The sequence below is a fragment of the Aspergillus ambiguus genome, assembly GCF_047715705.1.
Source record: "Aspergillus ambiguus strain CBS 117.58 unplaced genomic scaffold BDV59scaffold_23, whole genome shotgun sequence".
NCBI classification, from domain to species: domain Eukaryota; kingdom Fungi; phylum Ascomycota; class Eurotiomycetes; order Eurotiales; family Aspergillaceae; genus Aspergillus; species Aspergillus ambiguus.
In genome coordinates this window covers 230,752-247,815 of record NW_027395536.1, presented here as the reverse complement: position 1 = coordinate 247,815, position 17,064 = coordinate 230,752, and the positions used below count along the sequence as shown (strand labels likewise).

Sequence of the window (17,064 nt, the reverse complement as noted above, 5' to 3'; positions counted from 1 at the left end):
CAGGTAATACCCCGCAATCATGAGCATCATCTGCTGCCAACCTGTGCATGTCGTGCCGAGATATTAATAGAAAATACCGAGGGCGCCCGCTGCCACTAGACGCCCGCTCAAGCCAATTTACTAAATTTAAACTGGATATCTGGATGTAGCACCAATGATGGGATGTCTTCTCCGCACAAATGCAATAAATTATCATGCATAACCGTGTTGCTAATTAAGGGACCTCCATGCTTGCTCCCGTCAAAAGAAGCCAAAAGCAGGCGCTCAGGGATCGGGCACCAAACCACTCCACACGTACGACGGTTGGTCAGCAATCTAAGTATCTCCATTCTAATTGAAGCTTGGCATGTCTCATCTGGCACCCGTCACATTTCTGGGCCAATCAAGCAGCTCCAATAAGCTCCCAACACTGGTGATCCCCTTCAATTGGCGGATTATCACGATGAGGCACACGTTCCATCATACCGAAGCAGTTTGCCTGGTCTTCTTAGTTTTCATGTTCCTTAGCGCTCTGGCTGCACTAGTGAGGGGGAGAAACCACTCAAACGACGGTCCCCTAGTCCAGAGCTCACTCTAGACAGGTTCTATTGTTAGCACAGATAGCATGAAGGGGAGTCATGACCGATGGTTTGGGTATACTGAATTTACTAGTAGTAGACAAAGTATGGCCAGACATTGGTCCCAGCGTTCCCGACCTGCAATATGTATGTCTCTTTCCAATTATTCTATCGGACTCAGGCCGCAGAGGAACCAGCAACGATCCAATCACCGGTGCCAGGCACCAGCCTGTAGTTTGCGCCGCGAATCAGCGGAACCCTGTCAGCGCTCTCTATGCGCCCATGATCATCCCTGCAGCCATCAGTCCTACGGTTCTAAGCGCGCACTCCTAAGTATAGGTGACTCGACATCCAAGGGCCTTGCTTTCCTGCGCCTTTGTCTACTGAGAACTCCCAAATTAGATCTTTCCTCCCACCCTGGGACCGAATTTCAACTGTGATTTGCTATCTCACATTCATACCCACTCCATATTTGCATATCCTACCGGCTCTTGAAACAATATCCCTTGTCCCTATCTGCTTGGTTTTATCAAAAATAGAAGCATCGGAGCATGGGTCCTGCAGATGCGAAGCCTCTACTTCTTCATATAGATGCTTCAGCCTGACACTTCTTCATAAATACCTACCTGATACCGCATCACCAACCAACCTCGTCTCCTGAAACATCTCTGATTCAAAGAGACCACGGAGAGTGTTTGTTTCGTTGTTGTTTTCAGTCTATCTGGCCCAATCATTTACATGTCGGTGCCCTGCAGTTCATACATAGCTCTTTCCCTTGACCAGCCTGTTGTTCAGCCCTATCTGTTTTGCATTTGTCGCTCCACCGGAAGCCGGCAAGTCTGACAATGTCTAACTTCATGATCCCCTCAACCTTTCAATACCCAATGGTGAATACTGCTACCATTGGGACGATGGGTGCCATGGAATCCGTTCCTCCCAATATGCCGTCTCTTCCAGAGGAACCAACAGAGGATATGGAGGAGCCTAAGACAAAGGCCAATCAAAGGTCACGATCAGGTATCAACATCCAATTTTTCACATGGCTTCTGCCCTTTAGTCTTGATAGTTGCATGATTTCAGTCAAATAACTAGTGAATATACTACTGACATATATCGCGCCAGGTTGTTTCACATGTCGGGTAAGGCGAAAGAAGTGCGACGAAGAAAAACCGACATGTAAATCATGCTCGAAACTCTCTCTGAAGTGTGACTATAAGCCTCCAAAATGGTGGGCTTCAGTTGAGCAACGGCGTCAGCAAAAGGAGAGGATCAAAGAACGAATTCGCCAAAGCAAGATCATTGAGAAGGAAGGGAATCTAAAAGGTAAGGACAAACCCTTACATACTGAGCTATCATCTAATATAGACGCAGAGTATATGAAGCAAATCCATGCCCTCGCCAAGAAGCCCGCGGTCACCCAGGAGTTTGACTTCAATCGCCCAGTAGCTGTTGTGCAGCCTAGCCAAATGACCCCTTCGCTTCCAACTCCAGTCACTCCGCAGGATATGAGTGCCAAACCCCCTCAACAGGCGATATTCAACAATACTCCATACCTTCAAGGCTCGCCAATTCCCAATTTTGGCTTCATGTCTCAACCACAGCTCCAAACTCCAACTCAGACACCAGAACTACCCAACAATGACTGGCTTCAGAATAGCGCGACGTTTCCCCAGCCTTATAGTCCCATTGATGCTACCGGATTTTTGAACCCAAACAGACCCCTCTCAACATCACTTCACTCTCTCATTTCTCTGGAAGAGAATGACCGCCCCCTCCTTGACCATTTTGTCGATCATGTCATCCGCCTAGTGTTCCCCATCCTCGAGATACATCGAGGAGGTGCAGCCCGGATCAATGAAATTCTCGGTTCCCTTCAAGTCAATCGTTCGTATCTACATTGTTGTCTCAGTGCAGCTGCAATCCATTTGAAGTGGAGCAAGGACTTGGAAGATCAAATGGATCACGATATCATGTCACACCGTTATGCCGCCATATCACAACTTTGCCGCATTTTGAATCGTGGGAGCGGCCAGATGCAGGTGATGGATGCGACCCTTGCGATGATATTTTACCACTGCTCTATTGGCACAATGGAGGACTATCTGCCGGATATCCCATGGAATTCCCATTTCCAAGCTGTGACGAACCTTGTGAAGAAGCTTCAGTGCCCACCTACACAGCTCAACATCTCGCTCATCTCGTGGATCGACATCCTAGGGTCCACCATGTTGGGAGAAACACCGCAGTTCTCACATACTTACCGCACCAAGCATCTGAGCGGTACATCCTCTGGGCTCCAGCAGTTAATGGGTTGCGAGGATCGTATTATGTATCTGATATCGGAGATCGCATGCTTGGAATCTCTAAAAATTGAGGGGCGCGTTGATGATGTTAACATATACAGTCATATCTCAGCGTTGAACGCCCAGATTGATTGGACCGAGCCGACCACCCTGACATTTGAGATGCCTTATGGACCCTCCGGAATGGTCAATCCAGAACAACTCACCAAAACAATAAGTGCTCTGTTCCGCATTGCGTCACGGATTTACCTTTTCAGCATCATTCCGGGCTTTAACCCTAGCGACCCTTCGATTGTCAACTTAGTGGCGTCACTTGTTGATGTTCTTCAATACATACCAACAGGCCCTACTGGTTTTGATCGTTCCATAGTATGGCCATTGTTTATCGCTGGGGTATATTCAATTCCCTCAAGCAATTTCCGGACGGTGTTGGAGGAACGGACGTCAGCCCTCGGATACCTTGGAAACTTTGGAAATTTCGGCCGCATGTATCGGCTACTCAAGGAGGTTTGGAGAGCTTCAGATGAAGCCTCGCTTAATACACCAGTTTCTGGTGCTATGTATTCACAGGGCGGGGGTTTTCCCATCGGTTTTGAGGGCACTGGACAGCAGCTACAGCAGCCAACGAGGCCACAAATTCATTGGCGGGATGTAATGAGACGCAACAAGTGGGACTATCTATTGATGTGATGAGATCACCTTCAACAGATCTGCGCAGCCAGATATGTCATGCAGCCTAGTTGATATGGGGCATGGTGGTCCTCAGCCCTTCTGCGACGTTGCTCGTGGTGTTATTGTGGCGATAGGGCGTAATGGAAACTTCTTTTTTTTTTTTTTACTTTTTCCTATTTATTTTTTGCTTTGTTCCATGGTCTGATCATTGGTTTTCTTGTGATCTTCTCGCCTCGTCTTATTCTCTTTCTGCCTTCGGTGTACGGGAGCGAGGAAGCCATGGACTCCAATCTCTCTATTTCGCCACATTGCTGGTACAGGTCATCATGGTAATATTCGCTGTGCGGGCAGATTCTGTTGGGTTAGGTTCAACAGCCACCGCGTTTGACGCCGTCCTCGGTCATTCGATTATACCCACTCAGCTTCATGCCTGTTCTTTGCTCCCATCTTTATATCCCATCTAGTTAATTCTGCCCGGAGTTTATTGCTGCTTATCATTGGCTGATTCCATTCATGTTTACTGATAGTTTGTTGAATGATATTTGGTATTTGTTTCAACGCCCACGAGGGTCCATGTTTTGAACCTCGTCTACTTAGGCGTACGGCATACATGATCCTATCTCAAGGTGTTCAGGGACCGGCGGTCTTCATGGAAATCCATGCCATGCCTTATCGGGAGCAAAGCCGAACTATACTTATCTACCAGGTTCGTCTGAAACGCGAGCAAGGGGTATGGACGACTTTCCAACTCTTTAGTACGCCAGGTGGTCTATTTGCTTGTTATTGTAGTGGCTGCTCTGATATTCAATGGAGGTGCGTCTGTAAAATCACTTCAGCAGTATAGTTCTCCTTGCTTAACTCGTGAGATATCGAAGTGTTGCTGTGCCTCTCTCCTCGTCGTTACCTTTCGACAAGGAAAAAACATATCATTAGTACGGCGCCAAAATGATGCCACAACGATGATCCATGTGACACAATCCTCACAGGCACAAGGCCCGTAACCGCCGGTCAGTATAGCGCAATTTCTAAGTTTCTCTCTAGTTACAGATGCATGAGGCTTCCAAGACCTATCTAGGATCATTGGAACAATGCACGAGCGAGAGGAATCTCGAGCAGGTGGATGATGAACCCAGGTATTGTCACAATACCGTATTGTACATAATCCACAGTACCTAAGGTGCACCTACGGGGTAGGTGGAGATTTAAAGAATCAAAAATATCCAGAGAGACCATGGGAGAGCGCTAAATGGTAAGAAATTGTGCATGCGATTCTAAATATAACATCGATACTCCCCTAGTGCTTTGGGAAGAGGAGGGGAGAGTATCGCGGCGAAAGGGAACGACAGGGGAGCTTGGCTTGCAAAACGGATCGCCTCGGTCGACTCTTATGGATTGCCCAATAACAGAAGAGAGAGCTGATGAGAAAACGGAAGAATACATGTGCTAATGCATGATTAACACAAAGCAAAAATAGAACAGCGTGATGTGATGCAAGTAGTCCTCGGACGAATGTCCCAGGACAGACGAAACATGAAACCACTACAAACTCATGCCCGGGCCAAGGATCAGGCAGTCCACATGATATCTCAGACCAGATGGTGGCCTGGATAATTTAGGCCGTTTTGATTTTATAGATCGGCATGGAAACGCCTTCAATCATGGCTGCACATTGCAGTGGATGAAACCCCCGCCCTTTAGAGGGTGCACACATGTACAGACGAGCTATAGCGCACCGTTGATTAAGGACACAATACTATGAAAAGGGATAACATCACACCAGATACAAAGACATTCGGTAAATTTTTCGCTATATAAGAAGCTCGTACTATGGGGGAATTGCCCACTAAAGTTAACATGAGGTTATGGCCAAAAATAGACACTTGATCTGCAGCCGCGGGAGTTGCTCAGGCGTTCCTATAATTAGCCCCATCCCTGCACATCTGTGCCTAGAAACACCCCGCATGCCCAATAGTCGTGCGTAGATGAAGGCTTCTCTTACCGCGTGGCGGTCAGACCTGAAATTATCATGGATCTCCTCGCCCTATTGGGAGACAATGGTTCCCACGAAATTTCGATCACATCTGTGTGCCTGTCCCTACCCCTCAGTCGCAAGACGCCAAGGAGATTATGTTTCTGTTTATAGATATCTTTGTTTGGGCACCCACACCGTACTATTCGAAGTCCTAGCTCGCACTATGTGGGGTAATGGATTCCAAGAGTCAATGTTGAGCAACCAGCGTCATCCTGTCTGCCATATTTTTCAGAGTTTCTAGCAGGCCTAAATAGACTCAAGTATGTCTATTGTGTGGATTATTGAATATAGATACCCCGGAGAGCAATGACTGTCATCAAGGATTGTGCCAGGAGAACTGTTGGGCGCCATCAGCGCTAAAGTGCAGTGTTCCTTAAGCCAGGGCCCTATTTCTTGGCTTAACTGCACTTCCACTAACGACCATTCAGAATGTTTCGCGATTGACATGGAGCAGTGCTTTTGGCGCTAGCTTCTTAGTGGTAAGCATACTAGCGCATTCTGCTGTAGAACACCCTGTAGATCCTAAGCCTGGCTATACTTCTACCGGGAAGAAGACATCTGTAGATGGCCCCGTGTTATCAGGATTCAAGGAACTAATGTAGCTGAAACACCCCGCCCAGCCATATTCATTACGGATGACTTGATTGGATATGGATCCTTGGATAGACGCTCTTGAGATTAAGCTGGGTTATCTTCGAGTGGTTAAACAATGGCAGCAGCTTCAGCGCCTACCCCGTGTTTGGGATGTCTCCATGACTACGGTGAACAATGGACAAAAAACTGAGCCGCGCGCTCTATCCTGCAGAACCAAGCTGGTAAAGAGCTTCATGATTGAAGGATAATGATCAGAATGGCGCCCAGGAAAGGGGTAACGAAATGGGGTTTGATTCAGAAAGCGCGCGACAACCAAAAGGGACCATATCCATATGGCCTTTGGGCGTCTATTACAAGTCGGGGGAAGACGTATATATTTCAGGAACATTTCCGGCGAGAGTCGACTTGAAAGTTTCTATTTCATCCTAAGGCGTTCCGTTTCCACATTCTTCTGCGTTATTAGACTCAGGTTATCAGCTGGACTGATCAACCTACATTGCATTTACCCTTCTTATCCTTTCTGAATTGCCTCCCTTCTGTGCCACACCGAGACCTCAACCTCGCAAAAACTGGGTCTCTTCATATTTTACACTGTGAGTGGGCGGTGTGTTGCTATTTTGGACAAGTTAGAGAGGCTAATCAGACAAGGAGGCTTAGACAGCACCACAAGGCAGCCATTAATTACCTACGGTTTCGATACTGTCACATACGATACAGAGGTATGCCCATGTTACACTCCTTCCGCTGGGTATCCTTTTGACAGTTGGAACAGATAATCATTGCCCGAAAACACGCTTCTTGTTTTCCAACCTAGCATCCTATTCTCGATCGTTACTGGCCGGACCAGTCTTCTTTACTCCTCAAATCCCTGTCAACTTCCTCCGAGCTCTTGCCCACTTTCTCCCCGTCACCCCTCTTTCGTCGGAGCAACCTGGTGTGCTCTTTATCAACAGGCAGAGTTCTCTTCGTGTCTATTTTTATAACGTCTTCTGCCCCTTTACCCTTCTACCCTTCTATATAAGCATCATCCATTCGTGCAGGAGCTATGGCACCTTCAAAACCCATTCTTCCTCGTCTGAAGACACCCAAAAACATGATCTTCCCTTCTGAGCTTCGTGAACGTACCTACCCATCATCATGCCTTGACGCCGTCCAGCATCATGATCCAGAAAAGTCTGCAGACGAGGAGGCAGAGGTTGCCATCACGCCACCGGCTGCCTACACTGAGTTTCTCAACACCTTCAGTCCGATCTTCTCTAGTCCTGCCAACTCTCGCGCAAACTTTTCCAAATACATGGTTGACAAGCCTCGTCCGTCACCTGTATCTGAACCTTCCAGCACAGTGTCGACCTCGTTCTCCCCCTATGATAACTATGCCGCCAAGGAAACTTCTACGAAGACTACCCCAAGCTCTGCTGTATCATGGTCTTCTAAGAGCCCGAACCACCTACATCGTCTCCGTCTTCCTCCTCCTTCATATCTCTATTCTCCTGCGATGTCCTCACCGCGGAGTGCCCTTACTCTACGGTCTCCGTATTCCCCTTCCGGTTGGAAACTTCGCCATGTCGAATCACCGGCAGCCGAAGCCTGCGGGTCTTTTACTGTCCGTCAGGTGGTGACGACAACGGTCACTTACAAGCGAGCACCACAGCTTGCGGCTCCTCCACGGGGAAAGAGGAGAAAGAACAACGTCCGGCGAAACACATAAATCCGGCCTTTTGAGTTTGATTGATTGGGATTAATGGTTTTTATCTTTCCACTATTTTGTGTAAATTTCATCCTGCGAAGCTTCTCTTGTCATGTTTGTTGTCGGGTTTTATCGTCTTGGAGAGTGCATATTTCCGCTTTTCTTGTGTTTTGATGAAATCTGGGAACATAGAAGGAGTTGTAAGGAGAATATGGTGCAGGAGTAATATGCATTCTAGCATTCTCGGGGTATCCCTTGGGTATATTGGGAGCAAGAAATGATATGTCTAACTTTGTTTTCTACTTTGTTTCCTACTTTGTAGCCTCCTACCATGGCTCTAGCACCACCACTAGTGCGTAGCGCGGACAGCAAAAACAAATGAACATGCGTTCCCAACAGAAGGATGAAATTTCTTACCAGCATGGGTTTAGCTTACATCTTCTTGGTGCGACGCTCAAGCGCGCGGAATAGGGACCCAATCCAAGTGCATCCTGGCGGATTGAGCTTTCCACGTGTTGCGCAGCCACAGGGCAATTTCGCCAATGAGTGATCCGCGCGAGTAGCCACCATAACCAACAGCTTGCGTTTAGGGCTTTTGATTGAGCGCCATATTTTGTTCCACCTCGCTTGGGCAAGTGTTGTACCCTGACGTCTACATCGTTGGCTTTGGAGACAATTGTATCTCTGTGACCGTAAAGAACTGTATAGTACCGATTTCGATATTTTCACTCGAAGCAAGAGCCCTTCTTCTATGAACAATGGTCACTCCTAAGTCAAAAGAAGGCTAGGTGAAAATACTATGGAACTGGAGTCGGCGTCATTCGATATGCGGCACTGGGCTGCAGTCTAGTGAACAAATATTGTCAAACTCAAGCTGATGAGCAGGGAGAACAGAAAAACAAGAGGGGAGAGTCATGATGCCCAACGCAGCTGATATACCCACCATGAAGGAAAAGATCTCGAAAGGAGGCATTTCGCAACTGCTGCTGCTGCATGCAGCGGAAGACCATAACCGTTTGATCCATTGCCTGAAGGACATGGAGGACCCCTCGGAGAGTTTAATTTCCCATTTAAACCGATGGGCCTCTCTTTGGGCAATTTTAAACGATCTCTATTATCTTCAAGGAATGGGGCATGTTTGTCAAACAAGCTGGCATACGTAATTCATGAGAGACGGTGGTTGAATTTCCATAGCGGTCCATACGCAGAGCAAACTCGGGAGTTGCTCAGCTATTAAACATCGCTGAACATGTCTCTCCTGGACCGAAGTGCGCACAGGTAGACCGTAAACCATCCAGGAGTTATACTTCATGAAGTCATTCGGTCGCCCTCAACAATGGCACCACAACGGCATGCCTGGCAGTCCCAAGAATCCAGAATAATCCTAAAACTCAAAAGTGAGACAGTCTAGTGGAAACATGGACTGGAATCTGGGACGACCCGCAATCTAGCAGTGATTATCGAATGCTGGTCGAACTATATGATTTAAGCGGCGAGTTATGCACGCCTGCCAAGAGGGATAACGTGCATAAACCCGACAACGTCATGACGATATAATCTTCAATTCCAGGGGCAGATCAACATGCTCCCCGCTTTACACTTGATCAATTCCTGTTTGGCCATCGTGGCATCTCAGGCACTTCATATATGTCTCATCCATGATCGCGACGAAGAGTCCACCCATCGCCATCGCTGAACCATGACCCAAAATGACCAGGCCGAGAAGAAACATCGGCTGCCCGCATTCCTCGACCATTTCAATGCGCGCGACCTCAAGGTCTTCTTCCGCTGCTGGGTCGCCGTCTGGGTGGCCTCGTTGCTCATCTTCATCTCGCCGACCCTGCACAGCATTGGCACTGCGACCTTCTTTGCCGCGTACGTCGCCCGAAACGGCCCCCGAGCATCCACTGACAATCGACAGGCTCGTGCTGGTGATGCTCCCCCCGTCGGGGATCGTCTTCATCTACGTCCTCGGAGCCCTGTCGCTGTTCATCGGCATCTTCCTCGCCTGGGCATGGGGCGTCATCACGATGAAGGCCGCTCTGGCCGCCAGACCAGCCGCCGACACGCAAGCCCGCCTGTCATCGCTGCAGCAGACCGCTGTATCGCAGGCCAACTCAACCGGACTGCCGGCTGCCAGCGTCGCGCAGCGGCTCATCTATGATGGATACATGCTAGACGCGCGAGTCACCTCCGTGACATACTGTATGCTCTGTCTCTTCATCTATCTCATGGTACGCGTGCATTCTTCCCTCGCCCTCCATCACCGTTAACCATCGCAGGCGCGCCTGCGAGCCAACAACCCGAAAATGGCTTTCACTGCCATCTTCGGCACCATCATCACCGACCTCTTTCTCAACTTCACCCCGCTGCTGCCCTCCTTCAACGGTACGCTGCCCCTGGCGCTGGTGAAACCGGCCGCGATCGGCGTGGGCCTCGGGGTGGCATGTTCGATGCTCTTCTTCCCGCGGTCAACCTCGCACGTCGTGCTCGACAGCATGGAGGACATTGTCGCGCAGCTGCGCGCCCCGCTGACGTTCACGGCCGCAACGCTCGGCCAGGAAGCGCAGCAGCCGGACATCCATCGGCTGCATAAGATCCGCGCCAAGATCTTCACCGAGTACAAGACGATGGAGCCGGCGCTGGCGTTCCTGCCGCTGGATTTCTCCGTCGGGTGCTGGGGCGCCGAGGACGTCGGTCGGCTCAAGGAGCCCATGCGGAAGACCGTCGGCGCCATCGCGTCGCTGCTGGAGTTCCACATCAGCCGAATATACGGCGAGGTGCGCTCGCAGGACGTCCTCCGCGAGTATGCCGATGAGATGAAGGACGGCCTCAAGGACGAAAAGCGCGAGCGGAAGGTCGGCGCGCATCAACTTGCCCAGCTCGCGGAGCTGCTCGACGGACTGCTGCGCGGTTCCGATCACCAGCGGCTGCGCCCGCAGGTCGTCGAGGAGATCGTCGCCACCAGCACGACGGCTATCGACGACTGTCTGGAAGCGTTGGATGTCGTGCGGGAGTGCATCCACCTGGTCAACTGTCGGCGCTGGTTCTGGCGGCCGTCGGCGGCTGAGCGCGAGCAGCTAGGGCAGCGCGGGCAATCGGCGCTCGACAATCTGCGCAAGACCCGCGTCTCCTTCGTGCGCGACATGACCGGCACCTTGGTGGGTGAGTACGTGCCTCTGGAGGGTTCCAATGACAAGGGCGAGAGACTCGGAGGGCTGGTCGTGGGCATGGTATATGAGGAGCACATGGCCAACACGATCGACCAGATCGAAGCTCTCCTCAGTCAGATCCTCACCATCTACAACACGTCGACCCGCGTCCGGCTATGGTGGCCGACGAGTCTGAAGTACGCCGCGAAATGGCTCTCGGGGAAGAAGACGCCCGCCCCGGAGATGGCGCCCGCCACGGACAGCGACCCAGACGACCAGGCCGACGACCTGACCAAGGCCGCACAGGAGAAGCTCCGCATGCGGCGCGCGTACCGTCCGAAGCAACGGAGTCCTCTCGGGCGTATCATCCTCGGCACCTACCATTGGTTCACCTCCAACGAGGGCCTGTACGCTCTCCGCATGGTCATCGTCACGATCGCCCTCGGCATCCCGGGTGTGATCCCCAACAGCGCGGGCTTCTACTACCGCGAGAAGGGCCTCTGGGGGCTGATCATGGCGCAGACCGGGCTCCTCGTATACATGGCGGACTTCACCTACTCGGTCATCTCGCGCATTGTCGGCACCGTCGCCGGCGGCGTCCTGGGCCTTCTGGCGTGGTATATCGGCTCGGCCAACGGGCCGGGCAACCCCTACGGTCTGTCAGCTGTACTCGCCATAATGCTCATCATCTTCCTCTGGGCGCGACTCTACTTCCCACCGAACCTCCTCCAGGGGGGTATCATGGGCGGGGCGACCTTCCTCCTGGTCGTGGCCTACAGCTACGACGATACGTGAGTTGCCCTCTGCACCGTACCATACGCCCTCTCATCCCCAGGCTAACACATGCAGTCACATCCCGCAATACGGCAACCCCGGCGTCGGGTACACCGTCTTCTGGCGCCGGCTACTCCTCGTCCTGATCGGCGTCGCGGCAGCGACCATCCTCCAGATGTTCCCGCGGCCTCCCTCAGCAGCCCGGCACATCAGCAAGACGCTCTCGCGCACGCTGCGCACACTCTCAGACCACTACGCACTGCTTCTCTCCTGCTGGGGGCGCCACCCCGCCCGCCCGGACGGGAAGCTCCTCGCGGAACCGCTCACGCTGTCGCTGGCCGAATCGCTCGTGATGCTAGACGGGCCCATCGCGCTGCTGCGCTTCGAGTTCTCCAGCTCTCGCTTCGACAGCGCCAGCCTCGACCGCGTCAAGGCCCTCTGCCACGTCCTCAACCGCAACCTGGGCCGGCTGCTGCTGCTCTCCGCCGCTCTCCCGCCGCACTACCAGGACAAGCTCGCCCGCCAGACGGGCCTGCTCGACCACCGCGCCATCGGCGACGTCATGGCGGTGCTCGGCGTCTGCGAACAGGCCCTCAAGACCGGCGACCCGCCCCCGGAGATCCTGCCCACCCCGCTGGTCCGCCGGGCCATCGAGTACTGGCGCGCGCAGCAACCCGGCGAGCTGACGCTCTCGCCGGAGGCTATGCGCGATGAGAGCTATCGCCGGTTTTGCGTGGCGCTGAGCGCGTACCTTAAGTTTCTGGGTGCTGTCGATGAGCTGGTCCTCGTGGTGAAGGGCGCGCTTGGCGAGGCGCATCTCGTGTCGGAGGAGTTGGTGGAGCTTGTCTAGCGGTCTGGCTTGTACATAGGAACCTATGGCGTACATGCATGGATGCATGCGCACGGCATATAAAGTATACTAGCTGTTAAATTCTTACAATTAGGTGTATTATGCATCAACGCCATAGAAATTGTACATGACTGCCACCCCGATACCACCCAAATTCCACGATACAAACCCCAAACGTGATATATACAACATATATCCAGAGAACAAAGCCCAAACCCGTGGTATCATGCCGCAGTCATGGTCAAAACAAAGTGGTATCATAAAGAAAAGACCCAGCCACTCAAGAAAGGAAGTAAAAGAAACAGAGGAAAGGGGAAAAAAAAAAAAGAAGGTCATGTCGTGCGTGTCTGTCTATTCTTCAGTCAATGCATCGTCCCCGGTCTCGCGCCACTCCTTCGACCGATCCGTCAGCCGACGCACGCCGGCGATCCGCTGCGCCCAGTGCGCCTCGGCCGGAGAGCGGAACGTGTACCCGCGCTGCGACGAGATCACCCCGATGGCCTGCAACACGGCCTTGCGCGAGTCGCGACTGAACACGGCCGGATGGTTGATCCACTCCAGGGCGGACTCCAGGTCCGCGTCCAGTGCGTTGATGGTCTGTCCGTCCACGGCCGCCACTGGAGTAATGGTCGCCGCGTCCGACGCCGCCGACGACGAGTGGTGGCTCTCTGTGAACGTGGACGACTTGGGCGACGTCGACGTCGGCGTCTCGCCGCGGCTGCCGGCGTCGCTGGTCGAGGCCGCCGCGGGCTTGGGCGCCCCCGGCGGCAGCGGCGGGAGACTTCCCTTGCCCAGGCCCTTGAGGATACTGCGCGTCTCCATCAGAAGGTGCTGCGCGCGGTCGGGCTGCGCGCGGGTCACCAGCGTCAAGGCGCGGGTCAGCATGTCGGACGTGAGGAGCTCCATGCGGCGTTGCACGATGGACGGGTGCGGCGGGATGGGCGGCGTGCCGGGCCGGCCGGAGTGCTTGGACTTGGGGTTCGGCGGCAGCATGGTGATGGCCAGGAGGGATGGACGCGGCGAATGCGTCAGGTGGCCGTCGCGGAGAAGGTCGCCGTACGTCAGGTCCGCCTGGATGAGGGGCACTTCCTCCACGCTGATGACGCGCTGCTCGTCGCCGTCGGAGCCGCCGCCGAGAGCTTCGAGCCCGGACACCAGGCTCTCCCACGGGTCCTGCGGCATGCTCTCCTGTGCGGCGTTGTCGGGCTGGATGACCAGTTGGACGAGAATGTCGCGCTTGTCACCGAAGCGCAGGTTGCCTAGGGCGGCCTCCGCATCGCGGCCGGTCGCCCGCTTGGTGGTGTGCAGCGCGCCGCTGATTTTGACGAATTTGGCCGGCGAGCCCTCCGGGAGGCGGAGCTTCAGTTTGACGTTCTGGTGCGACGTGGTCTGGAGGGCTCCGAGGCAGCCCGCGACACACTCGCGGAGCATCATCCAGTCCTTGACGTAGAGGTAGGACCCCTTGGTGCGGGTGGACAGCTCGATCATCGTGTCGGGCTTGTGCGTCAGTCCGAGGCCGAAGGAGTGGATGCCGACCTTGGCGGCCTCCGCACGGGAGACAACAAAGTCGACGCTGTCAGGGTCCGACGTGGAGGAGTCGCTGATGAGGAGGATGGTGGAGAGGGGGTTGGAGGATTTTCTCTGCATGAGCAGATCCATTGCCACGTTGGCACCCTCGACCACGTCCGCGCGGAGACTCTTCTGGCCGACGGGTCGGATGGAGTTGAGGATCTTGGTCCATCCGGCCCAGGACTTGGTGGTCATGCCCACCAGGGGGACTCCGCCGCCGCTGGAACCAAAGGTGACGAGACCCATGCGGTCACGAGGGCCCAAGCTGTGGACCAGGAACTTCAGGGCGTCCCGCAGAAGAGTGATCTTCAGGCCTTGCATGGAGGAGGACACGGGAATGACCACCACGATGTCAAGAGGGATATGAAGCGAGGTGCCGGGTAGGCTGTCGCCGCCCACGTTGGTGTAGTCGGTGATGGCGGTGTTGTTGGAGCGTGCGGCCCCGTATGACGAGTTCAAGGACGCTTGTCGCTTGATCTGGCTCGCGCGGTAGTCCTCCTCTTCTCCGGAGTTGTCCAGGTCGAAGTCGGGGTTGCGAGACATGGTGTCGAGCTGGTGGAGGTCGAGAAGAGCGCGACGCCAGATCTCCAGCTGGTTGCGGCTCTGGAAGCGAAGGAAGAAACATGGGAGTTCGCTGACAGACAGGTTCAGAGTGAGGATAGGTTCATCTGTTCCGGTCAGCGATGGTTTTAATGGTTGGGGTTGATGATCTACATACCCGTTGCTGCATCGATGCTCCGGAGATGCTTCTTGATTAGAATCGAGCCCTTGAGCGTGCAGCGTGTCCGCGGTTTGGACATTTGGTCGTCATATTGATGATGGTTATTGATGCGCTTCTCCTTGACGCAGATGAGCATTTCCCCGAAAAGATAGCACTCTAATTCCTGCCAGGACTCGCGGTCTTTGCCCACGCGCATGTGACCATGGAGACGAAGTTTTCCGAACCTGCATTAAGTTAGTTTAGGGCCAGGGACTGGTGGGTCTGTCTCTGCTGCCTACCTCTGGAATTCTAGGCCATGCCAGTTGTCAACTCGGTTTCGCAGTTCTTCGGCGACCTCATCCAAGGATTCCTGGGATTCGTACGGGATGGAGGAGGCGGTTCGGGAATCATGTGCGCTGTTGTAGGCCTTGGGCCCGTAGGGTTCGTCCTGCGGCTGGGAGGCAGCGGCGGAGCTATGACGCAGGTCGTCGTTGTCGGCTCGCCAGCCCTCGGGGACTTCCACGGTGACCAGACAGGTCAGGGATTGTTGCTGACGGGAACGGTTCATGGTGGGGAATTCACTGCGGATGGTGACGGTGGGGGCGGGGATGGGGTTCTTCATTGAACCGCGCGGGCTCAGGTCGGACTCCATGGCCTGGAGGTCGTAGTCATGTCGGCGCCCATTGGCGGGATGATGAGGATCGTGGTAATCACCGGAGGAACCGGCGGCACTGCCGTTTCGCGAGTGATGCTGACGCGAGGCGACGGTGAGACGCTCGATGCGTTCCCGCTGACTCGTGGTGTCGCGGCTGTCTCGCCGACTGTAGAGATTGCTGTCGCGGTTGAAGGGCCGATTACCGGCATCACTGGGGGGCCGTCCCCGGCTGGGGGCAGGGTCCCAGGGGGTGGGGGTGGTCAACCCACTCCGTTGGGTGGCGGCGTCGCTGGCGACGGAGCGGACGATGTTGCTCAATTTTTCTAGCAAATAAGTATGCGGGCATACGAGGGAAAGGAGGTTCCAGCTTACCCAAATCCAGGACATTTCCTCCGCGACTGGTGTCCAAACCGAGAGGAGCATCACACGTGGGGCAGTACTGACCCTCGAACTCGCGGATAAACTCGTAGAAACAGGCCTCGTGAGAGACGTGGGAACAGGAGAACTGCAGGACGCGCTCCCCACGCAGGGTGTGTTCGAGAGGTTCTTCGCAGACGGCGCACTCACTGCCGACGAAGGTGCGGTCCCTCCGGGACCGGGTGCGGTCGACGTCCATTAAACCAGCCATTGGCCTGCCGGAGCGGGAATTAAAGGAAGCACGAGAAGGATTGTTCTGGGGCCAGGCGGGGGAGAAATCGGGATATATGGAGGAGGAGGTGACGGTGGAGGGGGCGCGAGAGCGAGAGGTGTTGGTGTAAGCGGAGAGAGAGCTTTCAGGACGATCCGCACGAGTGAGGGAGCGAAGAGAACGCAGGGGAGAACGAGCGGGGGAGTCCGAACGAGCGAAGTCTGGGGAGTTAGCGGGAGGGAGGAGGAGGAGGGAGAGGAGGATGGGAGAGGAGGAGAAGAGTGAGGCGGAGCGAGATGGTGATATGGAGAGAAGTTGGTGATCAGGAGTAATAAATGATACAAAGAGTCCAATCACCACCACAAATAGAACCACCAAAGAAAATAAACTAAAATAAACAGGATAAAACAGAAAATCCAAAAATACAAGAAACCAAAATCCGATTAATAAACTCACCAAGCGGGGACTTTTTCTTCGAGCGAAAGAAGCCGCTGGATCGATTCAATCCGGATTCGATACTCCCAGACTTGGAATCCGATCTGGAAGAAGGCCGATGTTTCCACATGGGAGGGAGAGAGAAGATCAACCCGACGACGGAAAAAAAAAATAAACGAGAGAGAGGGGAGGATTCCTTTTAGGGGATGAAGGGAGTGGTGGAGAGATACTAGTGCAGGAGACCAGTACACTGGGGGAGGATGTCGAGATGGACTAGGATCAGGAGGGAGAGAAAGGAGAAAGTTCAGAATAATTACACCGGCCGTTGATAGACGGTAATCCGTACCATCCAGACACTACTGGGGGTTGGTGGAGTTGAGCCATGGGTTGTATAGTGGGCCGATCCCCCTGAACATGCAGTTGATACTTCGTCTACTTCGGACGGAGTACACGACT

The 17,064-nt window shown here is 53.7% G+C and overlaps 6 protein-coding genes across 6 annotated transcripts; 4 read left to right on the top strand and 2 right to left on the bottom strand.

Annotated features, from left to right (window-relative positions):
- The first annotated feature begins 228 nt into the window (after window positions 1–228).
- BDV59DRAFT_181611 (uncharacterized protein) lies at window positions 229–763 on the top strand. Its single transcript, XM_073690264.1, has one exon. It carries the CDS (start codon window positions 347–349, stop codon window positions 575–577), a length of 231 nt encoding a protein of 76 aa, XP_073546478.1. The 5' UTR covers window positions 229–346; the 3' UTR covers window positions 578–763.
- Window positions 764–1,158: 395 nt separating this feature from the next.
- Window positions 1,159–3,809, top strand: BDV59DRAFT_62810 (Zn(II)2Cys6 transcription factor). Its single transcript, XM_073696789.1, has 3 exons — window positions 1,159–1,574; window positions 1,680–1,880; window positions 1,929–3,809. The coding sequence occupies exons 1-3, from the start codon at window positions 1,403–1,405 to the stop codon at window positions 3,548–3,550; spliced, it is 1,995 nt and encodes a 664-aa protein (XP_073546477.1). The 5' UTR covers window positions 1,159–1,402; the 3' UTR covers window positions 3,551–3,809.
- Window positions 3,810–5,549: 1,740 nt separating this feature from the next.
- On the bottom strand, window positions 5,550–6,591 carry BDV59DRAFT_181606 (uncharacterized protein). The gene has a single exon (XM_073690263.1). It carries the CDS (start codon window positions 6,544–6,546, stop codon window positions 6,286–6,288), a length of 261 nt encoding a protein of 86 aa, XP_073546476.1. The 5' UTR covers window positions 6,547–6,591; the 3' UTR covers window positions 5,550–6,285.
- On the top strand, window positions 6,592–8,247 carry BDV59DRAFT_181604 (uncharacterized protein). The gene has a single exon (XM_073690262.1). It carries the CDS (start codon window positions 7,204–7,206, stop codon window positions 7,864–7,866), a length of 663 nt encoding a protein of 220 aa, XP_073546475.1. The 5' UTR covers window positions 6,592–7,203; the 3' UTR covers window positions 7,867–8,247.
- Window positions 8,248–9,544: 1,297 nt separating this feature from the next.
- On the top strand, window positions 9,545–12,621 carry BDV59DRAFT_203308 (uncharacterized protein; the record flags this gene model as incomplete). The annotated part of the gene is made up of 4 exons (XM_073694243.1): window positions 9,545–9,720; window positions 9,767–10,079; window positions 10,128–11,788; window positions 11,847–12,621. The coding sequence occupies 4 exons, from the start codon at window positions 9,545–9,547 to the stop codon at window positions 12,619–12,621; spliced, it is 2,925 nt and encodes a 974-aa protein (XP_073546474.1).
- A 351-nt stretch (window positions 12,622–12,972) lies between these two features.
- BDV59DRAFT_194145 (vWFA and PH domain-containing RING finger protein) lies at window positions 12,973–16,173 on the bottom strand (the record flags this gene model as incomplete). Its single annotated transcript, XM_073692342.1, has 4 exons — window positions 12,973–14,858; window positions 14,909–15,135; window positions 15,190–15,868; window positions 15,918–16,173. The coding sequence occupies 4 exons, from the start codon at window positions 16,171–16,173 to the stop codon at window positions 12,973–12,975; spliced, it is 3,048 nt and encodes a 1,015-aa protein (XP_073546473.1).
- Between the last annotated feature and the right edge of the window lie 891 nt (window positions 16,174–17,064).